General features: G+C 50.7%; 1 protein-coding gene across 2 annotated transcripts in view; it reads left to right on the top strand.

The window, feature by feature from the left end:
• The window catches only part of DGCR8 (DGCR8 microprocessor complex subunit), a 31,951-nt gene extending 15,948 nt beyond the window's left edge, over positions 1–16,003 (top strand). For both annotated transcript variants that reach the window (XM_055253602.2, XM_055253605.2), the window contains 5 exons: positions 10,316–10,416; positions 10,730–10,836; positions 11,407–11,534; positions 13,036–13,149; positions 14,170–16,003. In XM_055253602.2, coding sequence (XP_055109577.1) covers positions 10,316–10,416; positions 10,730–10,836; positions 11,407–11,534; positions 13,036–13,149; positions 14,170–14,253 — 534 coding nt within the window. In that variant the 3' untranslated portion in view covers positions 14,254–16,003. The remainder of the gene's footprint in view (positions 1–10,315; positions 10,417–10,729; positions 10,837–11,406; positions 11,535–13,035; positions 13,150–14,169) is intronic.
• Positions 16,004–16,152: the final 149 nt, after the last annotated feature.

The raw sequence follows: 16,152 nt of genomic DNA, 5'->3' as shown, positions 1-16,152 counted from the left end.
AACCTACTCTTGACCAGAAGCCGTACCAATAACATAAACAATTGATTAATACATATTTTGTTACGTACATATTACTACAGCTGTCCCCAACCTAATTTTGGCACCAGGGATCAGTTTCAGGGAAGACAATTTTTCCACAGACGGTGTTGGGGGGGCGGGGATGGTTTCAGGATGACTCAAGCACGTCACGTTTATTGTGCACTTTTTATTTCTGTTATCACTACATTGTAATATGTAATGTAATCACTATACAACTCACCATAATATAGAACCAGTGGGAGCCCTGAGCTTGTTTTCTTGCAACTAGATGGTTCCCTCTGATGATGATGGGAGACAATGACAGATCATCAGGCATTAGATTTGCATAAGGAGTACACAACCTAGATCCCTTGAAGGCACCGTTGACAGTAGGGTTCACACTCCTATGAGAATCTAATTGCTACTGCTGATCTGACAGGAGGCAGAGCTCAGGCATAAAATGAGTGATGGGGAGCAGCTGTAAATACAGATGAAGCTTCACTTGCTCACTCGCTCCCCCTGCCCCCACCACTCATGTCCTGCTATGCAGCCCGGTTCCTAACAGGCCATGGATTGGTACCAGTCCATGGCCTGGGGGTTGGGGACCTCTGATATATACTGTATTCTTATATTAAAGTAAGTTACAAAAAGAATGTTATTAAGAAAATCATAAGGAAGAGAAAATCTGTTTACTATTCTTGAAATGGAAACATCATCATAAAGGTCTTCACCTCCACATCTTCATGTTGAATAGCTGAGGAGGAAGGGGAAGAAGAGGAGTTGGCCTTGGTATCTCAGGGGTGGCAAAGGCAGAAGAAAATTTTTGTATAAGTGGGCCCATGCAGTTCAAATCCATGTTGTTCAAGGGTCAGCCATGTGAAGAACCATTTAAAACTAGCTGTAAACCTTTTTGGGTAAATGGTTATTTGTAGCAGGGACTTGTGAAATTTTGAAGGGTGCATTCTTATTTATATAATAGCTTTATTGAGATTGTTTACAACTATAAATTTGGCCTTTTAAACTATATAAGTGGATTTTTGTATATTCAGGGTTGTATAACCATCATAACTACCTAATTTTAGAATATCTCAACACCCCCAGAAGAAACTCCGTACCCATTAGCATTCCCTCTTAGTTCTCTCCAACCACCAAAAGCCACTAATCTGCTTTCTGTCTCTATATATCTGCCAACTCTGGACATTTTATATTAGTGGCATCATACAATATGTGGTCTTTTGTGACAGGCTTCCTTCACTTAGTATGCTTTGTCAGCTGTAGGTTTTTATCAGAATAAGGAAATTTCCTTTTGTTCCTGGTTTGCTGAGAGTTTTTGTAGGAATGATGTTAGATTTTGTCAAATGTTTTTCTGCCTCTATTCAGATGATCATGTGTTTTTTTTTGTCTTTTATTTTAGTGATATAGTGTATTATATTGGTTTTTGAATGGTGAGCCAACCTTGCATTCCTGGGATATATCGCACTTAGTCATGACATATAATGATTTTTTTAATATGTTGCTGGATTCATTTTGCTGGTATTTTGTTAAGGATTTTTGCATTTGTAGTTATAAGCAATATTGATCTGTAGTTTTCTTGTGATATCTTTGTCCAGTGTAACAACAGGTACAGGTATCAGGATAATACTGGCCTCATAAAATATTTGGAACATGTTCCATTTTCTTCTGTTGTGTGGAATAGTTTGTGAAGGATTGGTGTTCATTTTTTAAATGTTTGATAGACTGCGCTCAGTGAAACCTTCTGGTACCAGGCTTTTCTTTGTTCAGAGCTACTTAATTGTTAATTCAATCTTACATGTTATAGGTCTATTGAGATTATCTATTTCTTCTTGAGCTAGTGTTGATAGTTTGTATCTTTTTTGGAATTTTTTTCCCATTTGATGTAGATTATCTAATTGATTAGCATATATTTGTTCCTAGTATCCCCATATGACCCTTTTTTATTTCTATGTGGTTGCAATGGTCCCTTGCTGTCATTCCTGATTTCAGTAATTTGAAGCTTCTTTTTCTTGGTCAGTAAATTGTTACACTTGATGATATCTCTCACAGGTCTCTGAGGCTCTGTTGTTTCTTCTCTGTTCTTTTTCCTTTCTGTCCCTCAGTGTGGATTATTTCAATTGCCCTGTCTTCAAGTTTGCTTCTCTATCTTCTGTTGGCTCACATTCTGCTGGTGAACCCCTCTAGTGACTGTTTCATAATTTCTGTCTTTTTTTAAAAAAATTCTCTATTGGGTAATGCATTGTTTTTATACTTTAATTCTTTTTTTAAAAAAAAATTATATATATAGGGTCAGGCATGGTGGCTCACACCTGTAATCCCAGCACTTTGAGAGGCCAAGGCGGGCAGATCACGAGGTCAGGAGATCCAGACCATCCTGGCCAATATGGTGAAACCCCATCTCTACTAAAAATACAAAAATTAGCTGGGTGTGGTGGTGGGCGTCTGTAATCGCAGCTACCTGGGAGGCTGAGGCAGAACAACTTGAACCCAGGAGGTAGAGGTTGCAGTGAGCCGAGACTGCGCCACTGCGCTCCAGCCTTGTGACAGAGTGAGACTCCTGTCTCAAAAAAAAAAAAAAGAAGAAAAAAAAATATATGGGGTAGAGATGGGGTTTCACCATATTGCTCAGGCTGGTCTCGAACTCCTAGGCTCAACCAGTCTGCCTACCTCAGCCTCCCAAAGTGTTGAGATGACAGGCGTGAGCCACTGTGCTGGCATTATACTTCAGTTCTTTAGACATGGTTTCTTAGTCATTTGAGCATGTTTTCTGTAGGTGATGTAAAATCTGTTTCTGGTAAGTCCAGTCCTTAGAGAGCGTGTATATTAAACTGCCTTTCCCTTCATGTATGGGCCGTCTCTACTGTCCTATTTCTTTGCATATCTCAGAATTTTTTGTTGTTGTTGAGAATTGGACATTTAAAATATATGGCAACTCTGGAAATCACATTACCTCACCTCCCTTAAGTTTATAGTTTTTGTCATATGTCCTTGCTCTCTATCTGTGACTGTATCAGTTTGCTAGGGATGCTGTAACAAAGTATCACAGACTGGGAGGCTTAAATGACAGAGATGTATAGTCTCAAAGTTCTGGAAGCCAGAAGTCCAAAATGAAGGTGTCAGAAGGCTAAGAGAAGGCCTTTCTCTGTGGGTGGAGGATAGCGATCTCCATGTCCATGCTTTTCTCTCTGTGTGCATGCTGGTCTCCACATTGCCCATTTGATAGGGCCACCTGTCTCACTGGATTAGGCCTCACCCTAATGACCTCATTGTAATGTGATGACCTCTGTAAAGACCTTGTCTCCAAATACTGTTGCATTCTGAGGGACTTCAACATGTAAATTTGGGGGTGACAGTTTACCTCATAATAGTGACTTTCCTAGATTGATTCTGTGAAGTGTGTATTCTTTGTGACTTGTGGCCACTGAATACACTGGCCCTTTAGCTGAGTGGTCTCCTGATGCTTGGACAGGGATTTTCTTAAATTCCCTGAGCCAGTAAGTCTCCCAGCCTGTGATGAGAGCTATGGGTCTGTGGCGCTCACCTGGTGTGCTCCAGTGGCTGCCAGCTGTCTTAGCCTTTGTCTGCCGCCTGCACAGAGTCTCCAGGTCAGTCACCTGGAGGTTTTCCTGGGCCTGCGCGCAGCCATCTCCAGACATACGCTAGAGCCTTTCAGAGCCCCATGGACATCTCTAGCTTTTCCTTCTCAGGTTCTTGGCCAGCCTCTCGTTTGCCCAACTAGTGCCCCAGCCTCTGGCAGCTGCAGGGTGAAACAGTTGCCACTGGTTCCTTTTGACAAAAGCCCTCAGGAACTGGGCTATTTTCACTGAGTGAGGTCAAATAAAGACAAATCCTGCCATGAGGCTTTTCCAGAGGGTGGCCAGGTAGACCCAACAGTGACAGTTCTCTGGGCCTGGGGCCTTGAGGACCCGTTCTCCATTGAGTGGCTACCACAGAGCTGGGAAGGGCTGGGAATGGGACGAGTTAAGATGCCAGCAACTCCTTGTTCTTAGCAAGACTCGTTGTCTTTCTTGAATCAACACTCCTCAGATTGTTGAAAGCCTGTCTTTAGTTTCCATGGTTCTGAAAGAATTGATTCTGACCATTTTTGCTAGTGTTCTTGTTGCTTCAATGGAGGAGAGCAGATTTTGGAGGTCCTTATTTGGCCATTCCAGAACTACTTTAGGATGGGTTTTGTAAAGTTTTCTCATCTTTGTGGACTGGTGCTGTTATAAAATATGGTTAAGTGACCATGGTAGTACTAACTTGCTCTTAAGTTTCTTGAACTCCTGGCTTCAAGCAGTCCTCCTGCCTCAGCCTCCCAGGATGATGGGATTACAGGCATGAGCCACCACACCTAGCCTCTTGCTCTCAAGTTTCTACATGTTTTCTGTGCTTTATGTAACTGCTTCATCGTGGACAGGCTACAGACAGATTGCAGACCGCACGTGGATCAAGCACAGTCTCCAAGTACTAGCTGCCCCAGGAAGAGTCACATTTGTCCCCTTTATTTTGAGACGGAGTCTCGCTCTGTTGCCAGGCTGGAGTGCAGTGGTTCGATCTCTGCTCACTGCAACCTCCGCCTCCCGGGTTCAAGCGATTCTCCTGCCTCAGCCTCCTGAGTAGCTGGGACTACAGGCACACGCCACCACGCCCGGCTAATTTTTGTATTTTTAGTAGAGATGGGGTTTCACCGTGTTGGCCAGGATGGTCTCTATCTCTTGACCTTGTGATCCGTCCGCCTTGGTCTCCCAAAGTGCTGGGATTATAGGCTTGAGCCACCATGCCCGGCCACATTTGATTTTATTTCTGAGTGACCCAACTGTGGGAAAGATGCCTCCCAGGGAGGCTTCCAAGGCCCTCTGGGGAAGTGCTTGCGTAGACCCCGGCCCACCAGGACTCTTAGTATGGGTTGCTGCAGATGATGGTGCCTGAGTTGTGTAGGTCTCACGCCACCTTCCTGCCTGTTCTTTGCTATGGGGTGGTGGAAATGTCCATGAACCACTGTGGGTTCTGGCGCCAGGAAAGGGTCCAGCTGGGTGTCAGGTTCTCAGCCTCCACTCTGGGGCTCTTCTGTGAAGTGGAGAGGCTTTGCAGAAACCACATTGCAAAGTAGTCTGAGAAAGAAGAGGTTTCCCCAGGTGGAGAAGGACATGGGGGTGGGGCATGTGGTGGCTTCCGCTGTAGACTCCCCTGTCTGGGGCTGTTTCCACACCCCTACTCCGGTCCTCCCACACTGCAGCCTGTCTGGAGCTAGCGTTTCCCCAGGTAAGGAGCTCAGTTCCGTGGGACTGCCCCCACTTCCTGTGCCAGCTGCAAATGTGGGCCCCTGCCACCCAGCACAGGACCCCTCCTCGTTCTTGGAAATTTGCTAGGACTCAGGGAACTCAGGAAAAATTTTACTTATGAAACTTATTTTTCACGAAGGGCTGAAAGTTCCTCCCCTCTACTGACACATTTGATTTCTCTGGGGAGCCCACCCTGAGCCACCTCCTCAGCATAAGCTCTGTGGTGGGGTTGTTTTGAATCACAAAAGACAAACCTAGCACTCAGGAAATCCTCAGGGTTTTAAGAGCTCTGTTCTGGGGACCTGAGAGAAGACGGTGTGTTTTTATGATGCCATGCCTTGGTTTAGGGTGCCTTTTGTATGTGCCCCTCCCGAGAAGCTCTTTGACCCTCTTATTTGTATATATGTCATCTGTGGGCTGGGCGCGGTGGCTCACGCCTATAATCCCAGCACTTTAGGAGGCCGAGGTGGGCAGATTACAAGGTCAGGAGATTGAGACCATCCTGGCTAACATGGTGAAACCCCGTCTCTACTAAAAAAATACAAAAAATTAGCCGGGCGTGGTGGCGGGCGCCTGTAGTCCCAGCTACTCAGGAGGCTGAGGCAGGAGAATAGCGTGAACCCGGGAGGCGGAGATTGCAGTGAGCCGAGATCGCGCCACTGCACTCCAGCCTGGGCGACAGAGCGAGAATCTGTCTCAAAAAAAAAAAAAAATAAAAAAAATAAGTATATATGTCATCTGTGATATCCCCATTTTAAAATCTGTCAGAAGGGAAAGTAGCTTTTCCCTCAGTTGTAGAGTGGGGGGGGTTTAGACAGGGGTGGCCATCTCCTGTTCCTGGGAAGTTTCTATTTGCTGGTCCTCCCTAGCGAGGCTCTCAGGTTGTGCCCCCACCCCTTGCTCCTCCCAGCTTCCTGTGCAGAGGTGCCAACACCTGTCCTTGGACTGTCCCCTGGACAGCCTGGGGCGTGGGGTAGCATCCCCTCCTTGTGTGGACTCCGGAGGTGGGGTTGACATGTCGGGAGGGGCGGGTTGATGCCTGTGAGGTGTGGTGGCCACCCGTGTGTGCTACTTGATTAAAAAGGGAAAAAAGGAACAGAACTGGCGTCGTTTCCTTTTCACAAAGCTTGTGGTGATCTCTTCTTGGTATTTTGTTGCTAGCTGTGGGTTGGTGGTTCATGGCTATTAAATTTAGGTATTAGTGACCAAGTGTTTTCTTTTTTTTTTTTTTTTTTTTTTTTTTTTCAACTTATTTTAAAATTTACATAGAGTTAAATTCACTTTTTGGTACAGTACTGTGAGTTTTGACAAATACACAGTCATGTAACCAACACTGCAATCAAGATGCAGAACATTTCTGTACACTCCCACATTCTCCTTTGTTGGCCAGACTCTCCCACCTGTATCCTCTGGTGGGCACTGAATTGCCCCTGTAGTTTTTCCAGGTCCTGAATGTCCTCTTAGTGGAGTCACCTGGCAGGCAGCCTTTGAACCTGGCCTCTGGCTTGGCGTGGTGTGATGCATCCGTCGTATGGTCATTTGTACTCCTGAGTGCTGGCCACCAGGTGGCTGTGCCCCTCAGTGTGTCTCTCCATTCTCCCTTGAGGGACACTGGCAGGTTTCTGGGTTTTGGTGATGGACAGTAAGGCTGCTGTAAGGCTGTCCAGGTCTGTGTGTGATGGGCGGATTCGTTCCCTTCGGGTAAACCCTTGGGATGGGGTTGCTGGGCTGTGCGGCAGGTGCACGCTTATGTTAGCGTTGACCTCACACCTTTCTCAGTCATTAGGTGACCGTGGAAGTGTGTCTGTTTCAGGGCTGTCTTCTGTCTTTTGAGCTGTGTGTCCTTTTCCTGATGCCACACTTTGCTGATGACATGAAGTCTTGATGGTGGGAATCCTCCAACTTTGTTATTCTTTCTCAAAAAATTGTTTTGGCTATTCTAGCTCCTTTGCTGTTCCATGTAGACTTTAGAAACAATATGTCAGTTTTTATAAAAAATTCTGGGCTGGATGCAGTGGGTCACGTCTCTAATCCCAGCACTTTGGGAGGCCGAGGTGGGTGGATTACCTGAGGTTAGGAGTTCGAGACCTGCCTGGCCAACATGGTGAAACCCCATCTCTACTTAAATACAAAAATTAGCTGGACGTGGTGGCGGGCACCTGTAATCCCAGCTGCTCAGGAGGCTGAGGCAGGAGAATCGCTTGAACCCAGGAGGCGGAAGGTGAGGTGGCAGTGAGCCGAGATTGTGCCATTGCACTCCAGCCTGGGCAACAAGAGCGAAACCCCATCTTAGAAAAAAAAAAAAATCTGTCTGCATTTTGATTGGAATTGATCCTGTAGATCAATCTGGGGAGAATGGACATCCTAACAATATTGGATTTTCCAAATCATAAACATAGTTCATCTGTCCATTTATTTAGGTCTTCTTTGATATCTTTCATGGGTGGTTGGCAGTTTTCATCACACAGGCCCTGTGTATATTCTACGAGATTTATAGTTAAATATTTTATATATGGCACTGTGATGAATAGTACCTTAGTTCCAATTGATTGTTTATTGCTAGCTTACAGAGCTAGAATTTGTTTTATTTGTACTGATTTATTCTAGTAGTTTTTCTGTAGATTTCCTTATCCAGTTTTCTTCTTTAATTTGTTAATATAGTTAATTATGTTATTTTTTTAAAAATGTGTTCCTGGGATAAGTCCTGCTTGGGCATGGTATATGTTCCTTTTCATGTGTTAATGGCTTTAATTTGCTAGTTCCCTGCTGCATCTGTGTTCTTGGTGTTGAGGTCATGGTACGGGTAGCGTCATCAAGTGAAGTGGGAAGTAGCCCTCCTCCTGAGTTTTTCAGAAGGGCAAGACAGATACAGGATTGGTATCATTTCTTTCTTAAAATTTGGGCCTGGAGTTTTCCTAATGGGAAAGTTTTAACTACTACTGTATGAACTACTAACTATAACTACAACTACTCCGAACTACTGTTGAGTTTCTTGAACAGGTGTAGGGCTGTTGAGGCTACTGAGATAGTTTGTGTCTTGCCAGGCTTTGGTCCATTTCATATAGATAGTGGAATGTAGAGGTGTCGGGCATCTGTGGTGCTCCCGCACGGTCCTTTGGCATCTACCAGGCACTGATTGCTTAGGTTTCTTCTGTGCTGTTTGTCAGAAGCAGCAGGGATTTGTCTGCAGGTCACTTCCACCATCTGTCTGCTCTCACGAGCTGGAGCTTCCACCTGTCCCTGGCGGGTTAACCCTCAGTAGCACATGTGGCCTCAGGCAGCTTGGTGCAGGGCATCTTGGTGTCGGTCTTTTGCCAGAAACTTCTGAGCGTGTTCTCTAGCCTCAGCTTCTCCAGGGGCAGTCCTGAAGCCGTGGGGTATGTGGGTTCTTGTGGGCCGAGAGCACTGGATGTTGCTAATTGGTTGGCTGGTTGACAAACTGTTGAGGTTCCAGGGCCTGATGTCTTGGTGAGTGACCTTCCCTGGAAAAAGACCCATGTTGATTTGTGCACTTGAGAGGAGCAGTGTCTTCTAGGGACCTATTTGAAGACAGTAGCCAAGTCATATCTCGAGGATTTTTCGCTTGCCAACCTCAGGGCTAGTGCCTTCCTCTTCCATGCAGTTGCAGTGAGTTGGCCTTGCTGCTTGCTGCTTGCTGGAGCGGTGAGGGCAGAGGAGCTGCCCGCTGCCCTGTCTGTAGGGCCAGCATCCCTGTGAAGCAGGCTTGGCAAACTGTGGGGCCTGCACGGTGAGGTGTGTGAATCATTTGATTCTAGGCTTCTTCGCTGCCCATGGGCCAGGCAAGCTCCAGGTCCCTGCAGACCCCTCCAGAACAGGGCCGGTGGGGGAAGCTCTTTGAGGGTGTGGCTGATGGGTAATCTCCAGTATCAAAGAGTGTGGTCTTTTTTGGAAAGAGGATGATTACAGATAGAATTAGGTTAGCATGAGATCACACTGAAGCAGAGCAGTAGTGTGATCCAGTATGTCTGGTGTTTGTCTAAGAAGAGGGAGGAGGGGCAGGGCTAGTAGTCCATATGAAAATCGGAGCAATGCTGCCATAGCCAAGGGATGCTGGGGCCACCAGGAGCTGGCAGAGGCTCCCTAGAGGCTTCTGAAAGAGGATGGCCCTGCTGAGGCCTTGATTTCAGACTTTAGAATGGGGAGAGAATAAACCTCTTGTTCTAAGCCACTGAGTTTGTGGTATGTTGTCACAGGAGCTCTACCAGGGAGGTTGTCCATGCTCCAGAGTGGGCTGGATGGCATCTTCCTTTCACCCAGGAGGCACTCTCAGCTTCAGCCAGAGGCCTAGTCTGGGAAGGCACAGCGGTTGCTATCTCTGCACTTCAGCCTGGTGCAGCTTCCCTACGCCTCACTGTGTGGAATCTCCCCATCCCCTCTTGTTTCCCTGTCTGCCTATCTTGCCCTTCCTATGTGTGTTCTTGGGTTGGCTGCAGAGCCAGGGTGATGACACTGTTGGAAGCTGTGCTGGGCTGGGCCTCTGCAGGCCACCTGGGGCTGGGCTCTGTGTAGCTGTGTGGGGCTTTGGCCTTTGGGGAGCTGGGCCTTTTAAGGCCAGCTTTTGGGTCTGGCTGACTTTCCCTCTCCTGTAGTCTCAGTTGTGGCAATAGTAAAGCCTCCCTCCAAAGGTGCTTTATCTTTATAGAGTTCTGAGAAGGGTGCCTTATGGATCAGAATCAGATCCAGTTAAGGTGGGCCTGGCCAGCTAGCCATGTACCTGGGGCCCTCTTGGGATGCCAGACTCCGTCCCACAGTGCTCAGGGTGGAAGGGTGCTTTGGGCTCTGGAGATGGGCAACTGGACGGTGAGGTACGGAGCATGTATCATACCTGGTGAGTTCCTTGCAGAGTTGAGGTATGATGCGCTAGGTGAGCTTGCAAGAACAGGCATTAAGCATCTGGGGAAAGCCAACCGCAGGCCCAGCCATGAAGAGGCCGGTGGGCCTGGTAGGGACTCACAAGCCTCTGCTTTGTGTTGTAGTATTTTAACCACATCAGCATCGAGGACTCACGGGTCTACGAGCTGACCAGCAAGGCTGGGCTGTTGTCTCCATATCAGATCCTCCACGAGTGCCTTAAAAGGTAGGGTAGGGGGGTGCCTCCCCCACGAGTCAGGTCGGGGGAGCTCCTCTCTGGCGTCTCATATTCTTGTGGCTGTTTGTCCCAAGGCAGAGGCATGGCCAGGTTTCCCTGGGTACACAGCAGCCCCTTGGCCCTGGCCACCAGTCAGTCCCACAGGCCTCAATCGGTCGTGTGGAGAATTCCCTCCCCTGGCTGAGATGCAGTCTGGGGAGAGGCTTGGTCATTTCCTAAGGGCTTCCCAGAACAGGCCTCCTCAGAGGCAGCTGGCTGCTATGCTCAGGGGATGCCATCTGTTGTCTGTTTTCTCTTAAAGAAACCATGGGATGGGTGACACATCTATCAAGTTTGAAGTGGTTCCTGGGAAAAACCAGAAGAGTGAATACGTCATGGCGTGTGGCAAGCACACAGTGCGCGGGTGGTGTAAGGACTCCTTCTCTGCTGCCCGGTGGCTGCCGGGCGGGCGGCCCCTGGTGTGGCCCTGCGCCTCTGTGGCTTGGTCTCAGCTGTTGCCCTGGCATTGTCCCTGATACCAGCTGTGTGTGCTGGCCACCACACGTTCAGCCTAAGGCGGACTGGCGGCCGCCCTGCCTGCACTTTCTCTGTCTTCTCCCTTTCCCCCGCTGCCACCCCTGTCTCCGTCCAGCCCTTGTCCCTGTGGCAGGAGGAAAGGCCCTCCTCCTCGAACAGCCAGCAGAATCCTGCTGCTCCCTGTTTCTGGAGGTGTGCATCTTGGAAAGAGGGACGCTCTCAGCTGCGTGGCTTTGAGTGGTGGTGTCCTCAGCTCCTAGACTCTGAGGGCCACTCTCAAGGTGGCAGCTGGGTACTGTGAGACTCAGGTGCCCAGAGCAGTGGCAGAGTGCTGCCTGTTCCTGTAGAATGTGCCCTGGTTGGCCCTCGGGGTGTGGGTCAAGAGGGCTGGGAGCGGCAGGGGGCCCCGTGAGCACTGGGTGTTTGTGACCCCCTCTCCATGCTTGCTCTTTCTCTGTGTAGGTAAGAACAAGAGAGTTGGAAAGCAGTTAGCCTCACAGAAGATCCTTCAGCTGCTGCACCCACATGTCAAGAACTGGGGGTCTTTACTGCGCATGTACGGCCGTGAGAGCAGCAAGATGGTCAAGCAGGTAACTGGCCATCAGCAGGTCCCAGGGCAGCCTGTGCTGCCACCCTGGAGCATATTCCTGAGGCTCTGTGCTCAGAGCGGGCAGAGCTGGGCAGCTCTGCTCTTGCTCACAGCTGCCTCTCTCCTGGGCCACTTGTGTGGCTTTGTGGGCAGGGGGCGGGGTCGTCCCAGCCACATCTCCCATCCCAGCCTGCTGGGAATGGTCAGTGAAGTGTGGGTGATTGGGAACGCAGCCTGGGCCCAGCTATGTGGCTTGTAGGGAGATGGCTGAAGTGCAAGGCAGGGCCAGGCAGGAGATGCTGAAGGGGCGCCCGGCTTGGAGGTGTGCAAAGGCTCAGGAGCCAGGGCCAGCTCTCCCTGCTTGAAGGAGAGCGAGTGTGTCAGGGTAGCTCTCCCTGGTACTAGTGCCGGTCCATCTCTAAGAGAAGAGCATGTGTGTGCCATCTGTCTTGTTTCTGCTGTTGTGGCCAACATCTTGCAATGTAAGCCAGTGCCCACTCCTGAGGGGTGGAGGGTAACATGGGGAGGTGAGTGTTTACGTTTCTCATTTTCCCCAAATGATTACAGAAACTCTCTGGGTTCTTGCCCTCCTGGTCATTAGAAGGGGAAGTAGTCGTGGAGGGGTTGGGGCTGCAGGTGGGGCAGCCCCAGGACTGTGTGGTGGGTGGGCCCTCTGCCCGAGCCAGCTGCCAAGAGCAGGGCCTGTCTTTAGGTCCCTGAGACCGAGGCCTTGGCACTGTCCCTGAAGAGGCCTTTACTCTGGACATGATAAGGGAGGGTGAGGGAGCCCACATGGGCCACCAGGGCGTGTTAAGGAACTTGAGGAGAGACATTTTTGGGAAGCAAGTTGAAATGTAGGTAGCACTTGCTTCTGCCTTTGCTGTGCATGGTCCTTGGCTCTGACGGAGGGAGAGAAGGCAAGCCCCACTCTGGGCCAGGGGTGGGAAACTTCCCTGAGCAGGAGGAGGAAAAGTCCCAGCCTGGCACAGCCACAGCTTGGGGGAGCTCTGGCATCCCGAGGAACCACAACACCCTTGGGGCTAGCCTAAGACGGGAAGGGGCTGAGGCCAGCCTGATGCTGCTCTGCATTCATGGAGTGTGCAGAGAACTCAGTGCCTGGGGCTGATGGGCTGGGCTGCAGCGTGCTATTCTTACTGGCTGCGGCCACACTCTGGTTTCTCTCCTTGATGAGGACTCTGGGCACCACAAGCACCTCACTTCCCTACTCTGCCCATGGCAGGAGGCCATATAAGTGGCATGGTGTGGGCAGAAAGGCCTGGCAGCTGTGGACTGCCTCTCGCTCTCCGCTGCTGTCAGTGGGCCTGGCATCACTGAGGCGGGCCAGTCAGCATGCAGTTATGTTGCCACGGCTCCTGGCTGTTTTGTGTCTGCCAGACCCTGGGCACGCCTGCCTTCAGGGTCCCAGGCACACAGCTGCTGGGCAGCGGGCAGCCGTAGAACTACAGCCTGCAGTCCTGAGCGTGAGGTGCTATACTTCCCAGGAGACGTCGGACAAGAGTGTGATTGAGCTGCAGCAGTATGCCAAGAAAAACAAGCCCAACCTGCACATCCTCAGCAAGCTCCAAGAGGAGATGAAGAGGCTGGCCGAGGAGAGGGTGAGTGCCACCCTAGCGGGAGAGCTGCCGGGCCACAGCCATTCCTGTGGCAGCTGTGAAGGGACAGCAAACCCCAGGACCTGTGCCTTAGCTGACACCTTGGAAATGCTTGGATCCTCCTTCCAAAATCAGATACAGGCTTTTCTTTGAGCTTCAACATGTGTGATACTTTTATAAATCACTTCAGTTTTGGTTCTGTTGTTAGAGAGCTGGCAGGCCAGCCTGTTGGTGGACCATGAAGGTCACAGCCTTGGTGGGCCGCCTGTGTCCCATGTCCTCCCTGGGTGTTTGGAGGTAGGTCAGTGCACCTGCCAGGGTTGAATCTGTAGGGCTTGGTCCTGATGAAGCCTCCTAAAGCCACCTTGGGAACCCCACTCAAAGAGGGGCCTGTCAGGCTGGCAGTGGTGTCTTCTGTCCTCAGGCATCGTCTGTGTGGCCACGGCGTGACCTGCCCACCTGGGCCTTCTGGGTGGGAGCTTTCTTAAGTGTGGCAGTCCCCTGGCCTGGGTGAGAGCCCCAGGACCTATCTGCTGCCACCCAGGCCAGCAGGTCCCTCGCTGCTCCCTGGGGTGGGGCTTGGCCTCCTGGAGCCAGTGGGACTGCCCGGTTTGCCCCTGGTCGGAAGAGGGGCTGTGGGGCTCAAGGGCAGCAGGTGCAGGACACAGTGCTCCTGGCTGGGCCTGGGGCAAGCAGAAGCCGAGCAAGGGAGGAACACCCAGTGGGGAGGCCTGGCCCGTCCCTGTAACTGCACCCAAAATTCTTCACTTCTTGGTACATGTCCTGATTGCCAGGGAGGCTGCACATGTTGTGCTCTGATGGCAATCCAGGGGGCCTCTGCAGTCTCAGGCTGGCCTGCCTCAGGCCTTCCCTGCTCTTCCTAGCCTGGCATCAGAAGCACTGTGCCCTTGGGGCTCCAGAGCCTCCTGGCATGATCTGCTGGGCTCTTCCTCCAGCTTGTGCCCTCCTGAGCCTCTGCCGAGCCCACCTCACTGGTACCCCTGACCTTTGTTGTTCTTTCAGGAGGAGACTCGAAAGAAGCCCAAGATGTCCATTGTGGCGTCCGCCCAGCCTGGCGGTGAGCCCCTGTGCACCGTGGACGTGTGAGGGAGGTGGCACGGGCCAGGGCGCGGGGGCTGCCAGTGGCACTTCTGAGGAGACCAGCAGTCATGCATCGTGCACCACAGTGTCAGGCCTCCAACCCAAGCTCCTTCCCTGTGGCCAACCTGTGGGCCTGGCCTTAGGGTGGACGCTCTGGTGTACAGGGACAGCCATGGCCACACAGCACACATGTGGAGCAGCAGCTCTCCCTGGAAAGCTCCAGGCCTGAATGGATGAACTCAGCGACTGCACCAGTGGCAGCTGGTGACTGTGGACAGTGGTGGACCCTGCTTCTGTGCACCTGCTGCAGGCTCTTTTTATGAAGGCTTTCACGAATTTTAGTATGTAATATGCACTGACGACACATGATGCTTGGATGACAGATGAGGGGATGGCTGAGTCCTGTGGCTGGCCCGTGATGCCAGGTGGCCCATGTGCCCAGGGCGCCTGCAGGGCTGCTGCAGGGACCTGGTCAGGAAGTGCACATGGTGCCCTGCCCTCACTCTTTGAAAAGGTAGAACAGAAAGAATATTTTAAACCTTTTGGCTTAAACAGAATTTTAGCATCAGAACTACCTTTCTGGGATTGGAGGCAAACCATCAAGGTGGTCCCTCTCCAGTCTGGACACGATGCCAGCAAGGATGACGTCCTGCCACCTCCCAGAGTTGCCCTGGCCTCCTAGGGCCCCTTTTTCTGATGAAGTCTTAATGCCCTAAAAGCGCCTTTCTGGATACTGAGGCCCTCCCTGCCTTTCCTGGCCTCCGGCAACAGTTTTTTACAAAGATTTTTTGCAGTCGAGTCCATATGTCCACCCATTGAATTTTAAAGCTTTTGTGATATTTTAGCATTTTGAAAGACTTTTACAGTGAGAGTAGAAGGTAGATTTGGAATCATGCATTTTAGCAAGTGGACTTGTTTAAACAGGAAGCAAGGGCCTTCAGTGTAGCCCATTCTTGATCCAGAGCTGTTGCCTGTGACAGCGGCTTCTCTGGATGTCAAAGGCAGCTGCCAGGTGCCCAGCTTGCTTCTCGACTGGTGGCCCGTATGGGTGGGTGTGGGATGGAGTGTGTTCCTGCCTGAGTCTGAGGCACCAGGGTGTGCTCAAAGGCTGGCCTTGATGCCACCATTGCATCAAGTGCATTGGCACCTGTGCAGAGTGCCGTGTGCTTTTGGTGCGCCATCTGAAGCAAGAGTCCAGCGTTCTGCCATGTCTGTCCCCCACCATGCCTCCCACAGGTGGTACTGATGGCGCTTTTTTTTTTTTTTTGTCAGGAAAACAATGTTGGCCTGTGGGCCGCCCACAACATATCCTTCCCTCACTACCTGTGTGACCAAGGTTGGCTTCTGTTGACCTTTAAAAAAGAAACCCTCAACTCAAATTGCTATAATTAGACACTTGCTTCTGTCTTGCCTCCTGTCTGCAGCTGTGAATAGTCATTTGACTGTGACTGTTGCCCTTAGCCAGCCAGATGCGCCTGTGAACCAAAGCTTCGTGCACATGTGTTCCCCTAAAGACTGGGGAGCCTCGCTGTGTCTTGCTGTTCCCAGGCACCACCACAGCAGGTGTTGCCATACTCTTGTGGTCTCTGTGCCCCCTCCCCCCCCTCCCCATCTGCTAAGCGTGGGTGTGAATCGTGTACACAGCCATGCTTCAAGGCCAGGGCAGGGGAGCCTGTGCTGATGCCATCCAGGGCACTGGGCTGCGCCTGGAAGGCGAGCCTCGATTGTCTGAACGCATAAAGCAAACTGTCCAGAAGGGAATGGCTGATGTCTTTATTCTGAGAGTGAGAGGCTGGCACCCTGTGGACCCTTGACTGGCCAGATCTCCTCCTGGAGCCTCCCTGCAGGCTGGACCCTGCCTTTGTAACAGCTGAGCAGCACCCCAGCATGGCCCCTTCCTTGGTT

Source organism: Symphalangus syndactylus, chromosome 18 (genome assembly GCF_028878055.3).
Source record: "Symphalangus syndactylus isolate Jambi chromosome 18, NHGRI_mSymSyn1-v2.1_pri, whole genome shotgun sequence".
In the NCBI taxonomy this organism is placed as follows: domain Eukaryota; kingdom Metazoa; phylum Chordata; class Mammalia; order Primates; family Hylobatidae; genus Symphalangus; species Symphalangus syndactylus.
Note: the sequence above shows the minus strand (reverse complement) of the source record. Positions and strands in the feature narration are given on the sequence as shown.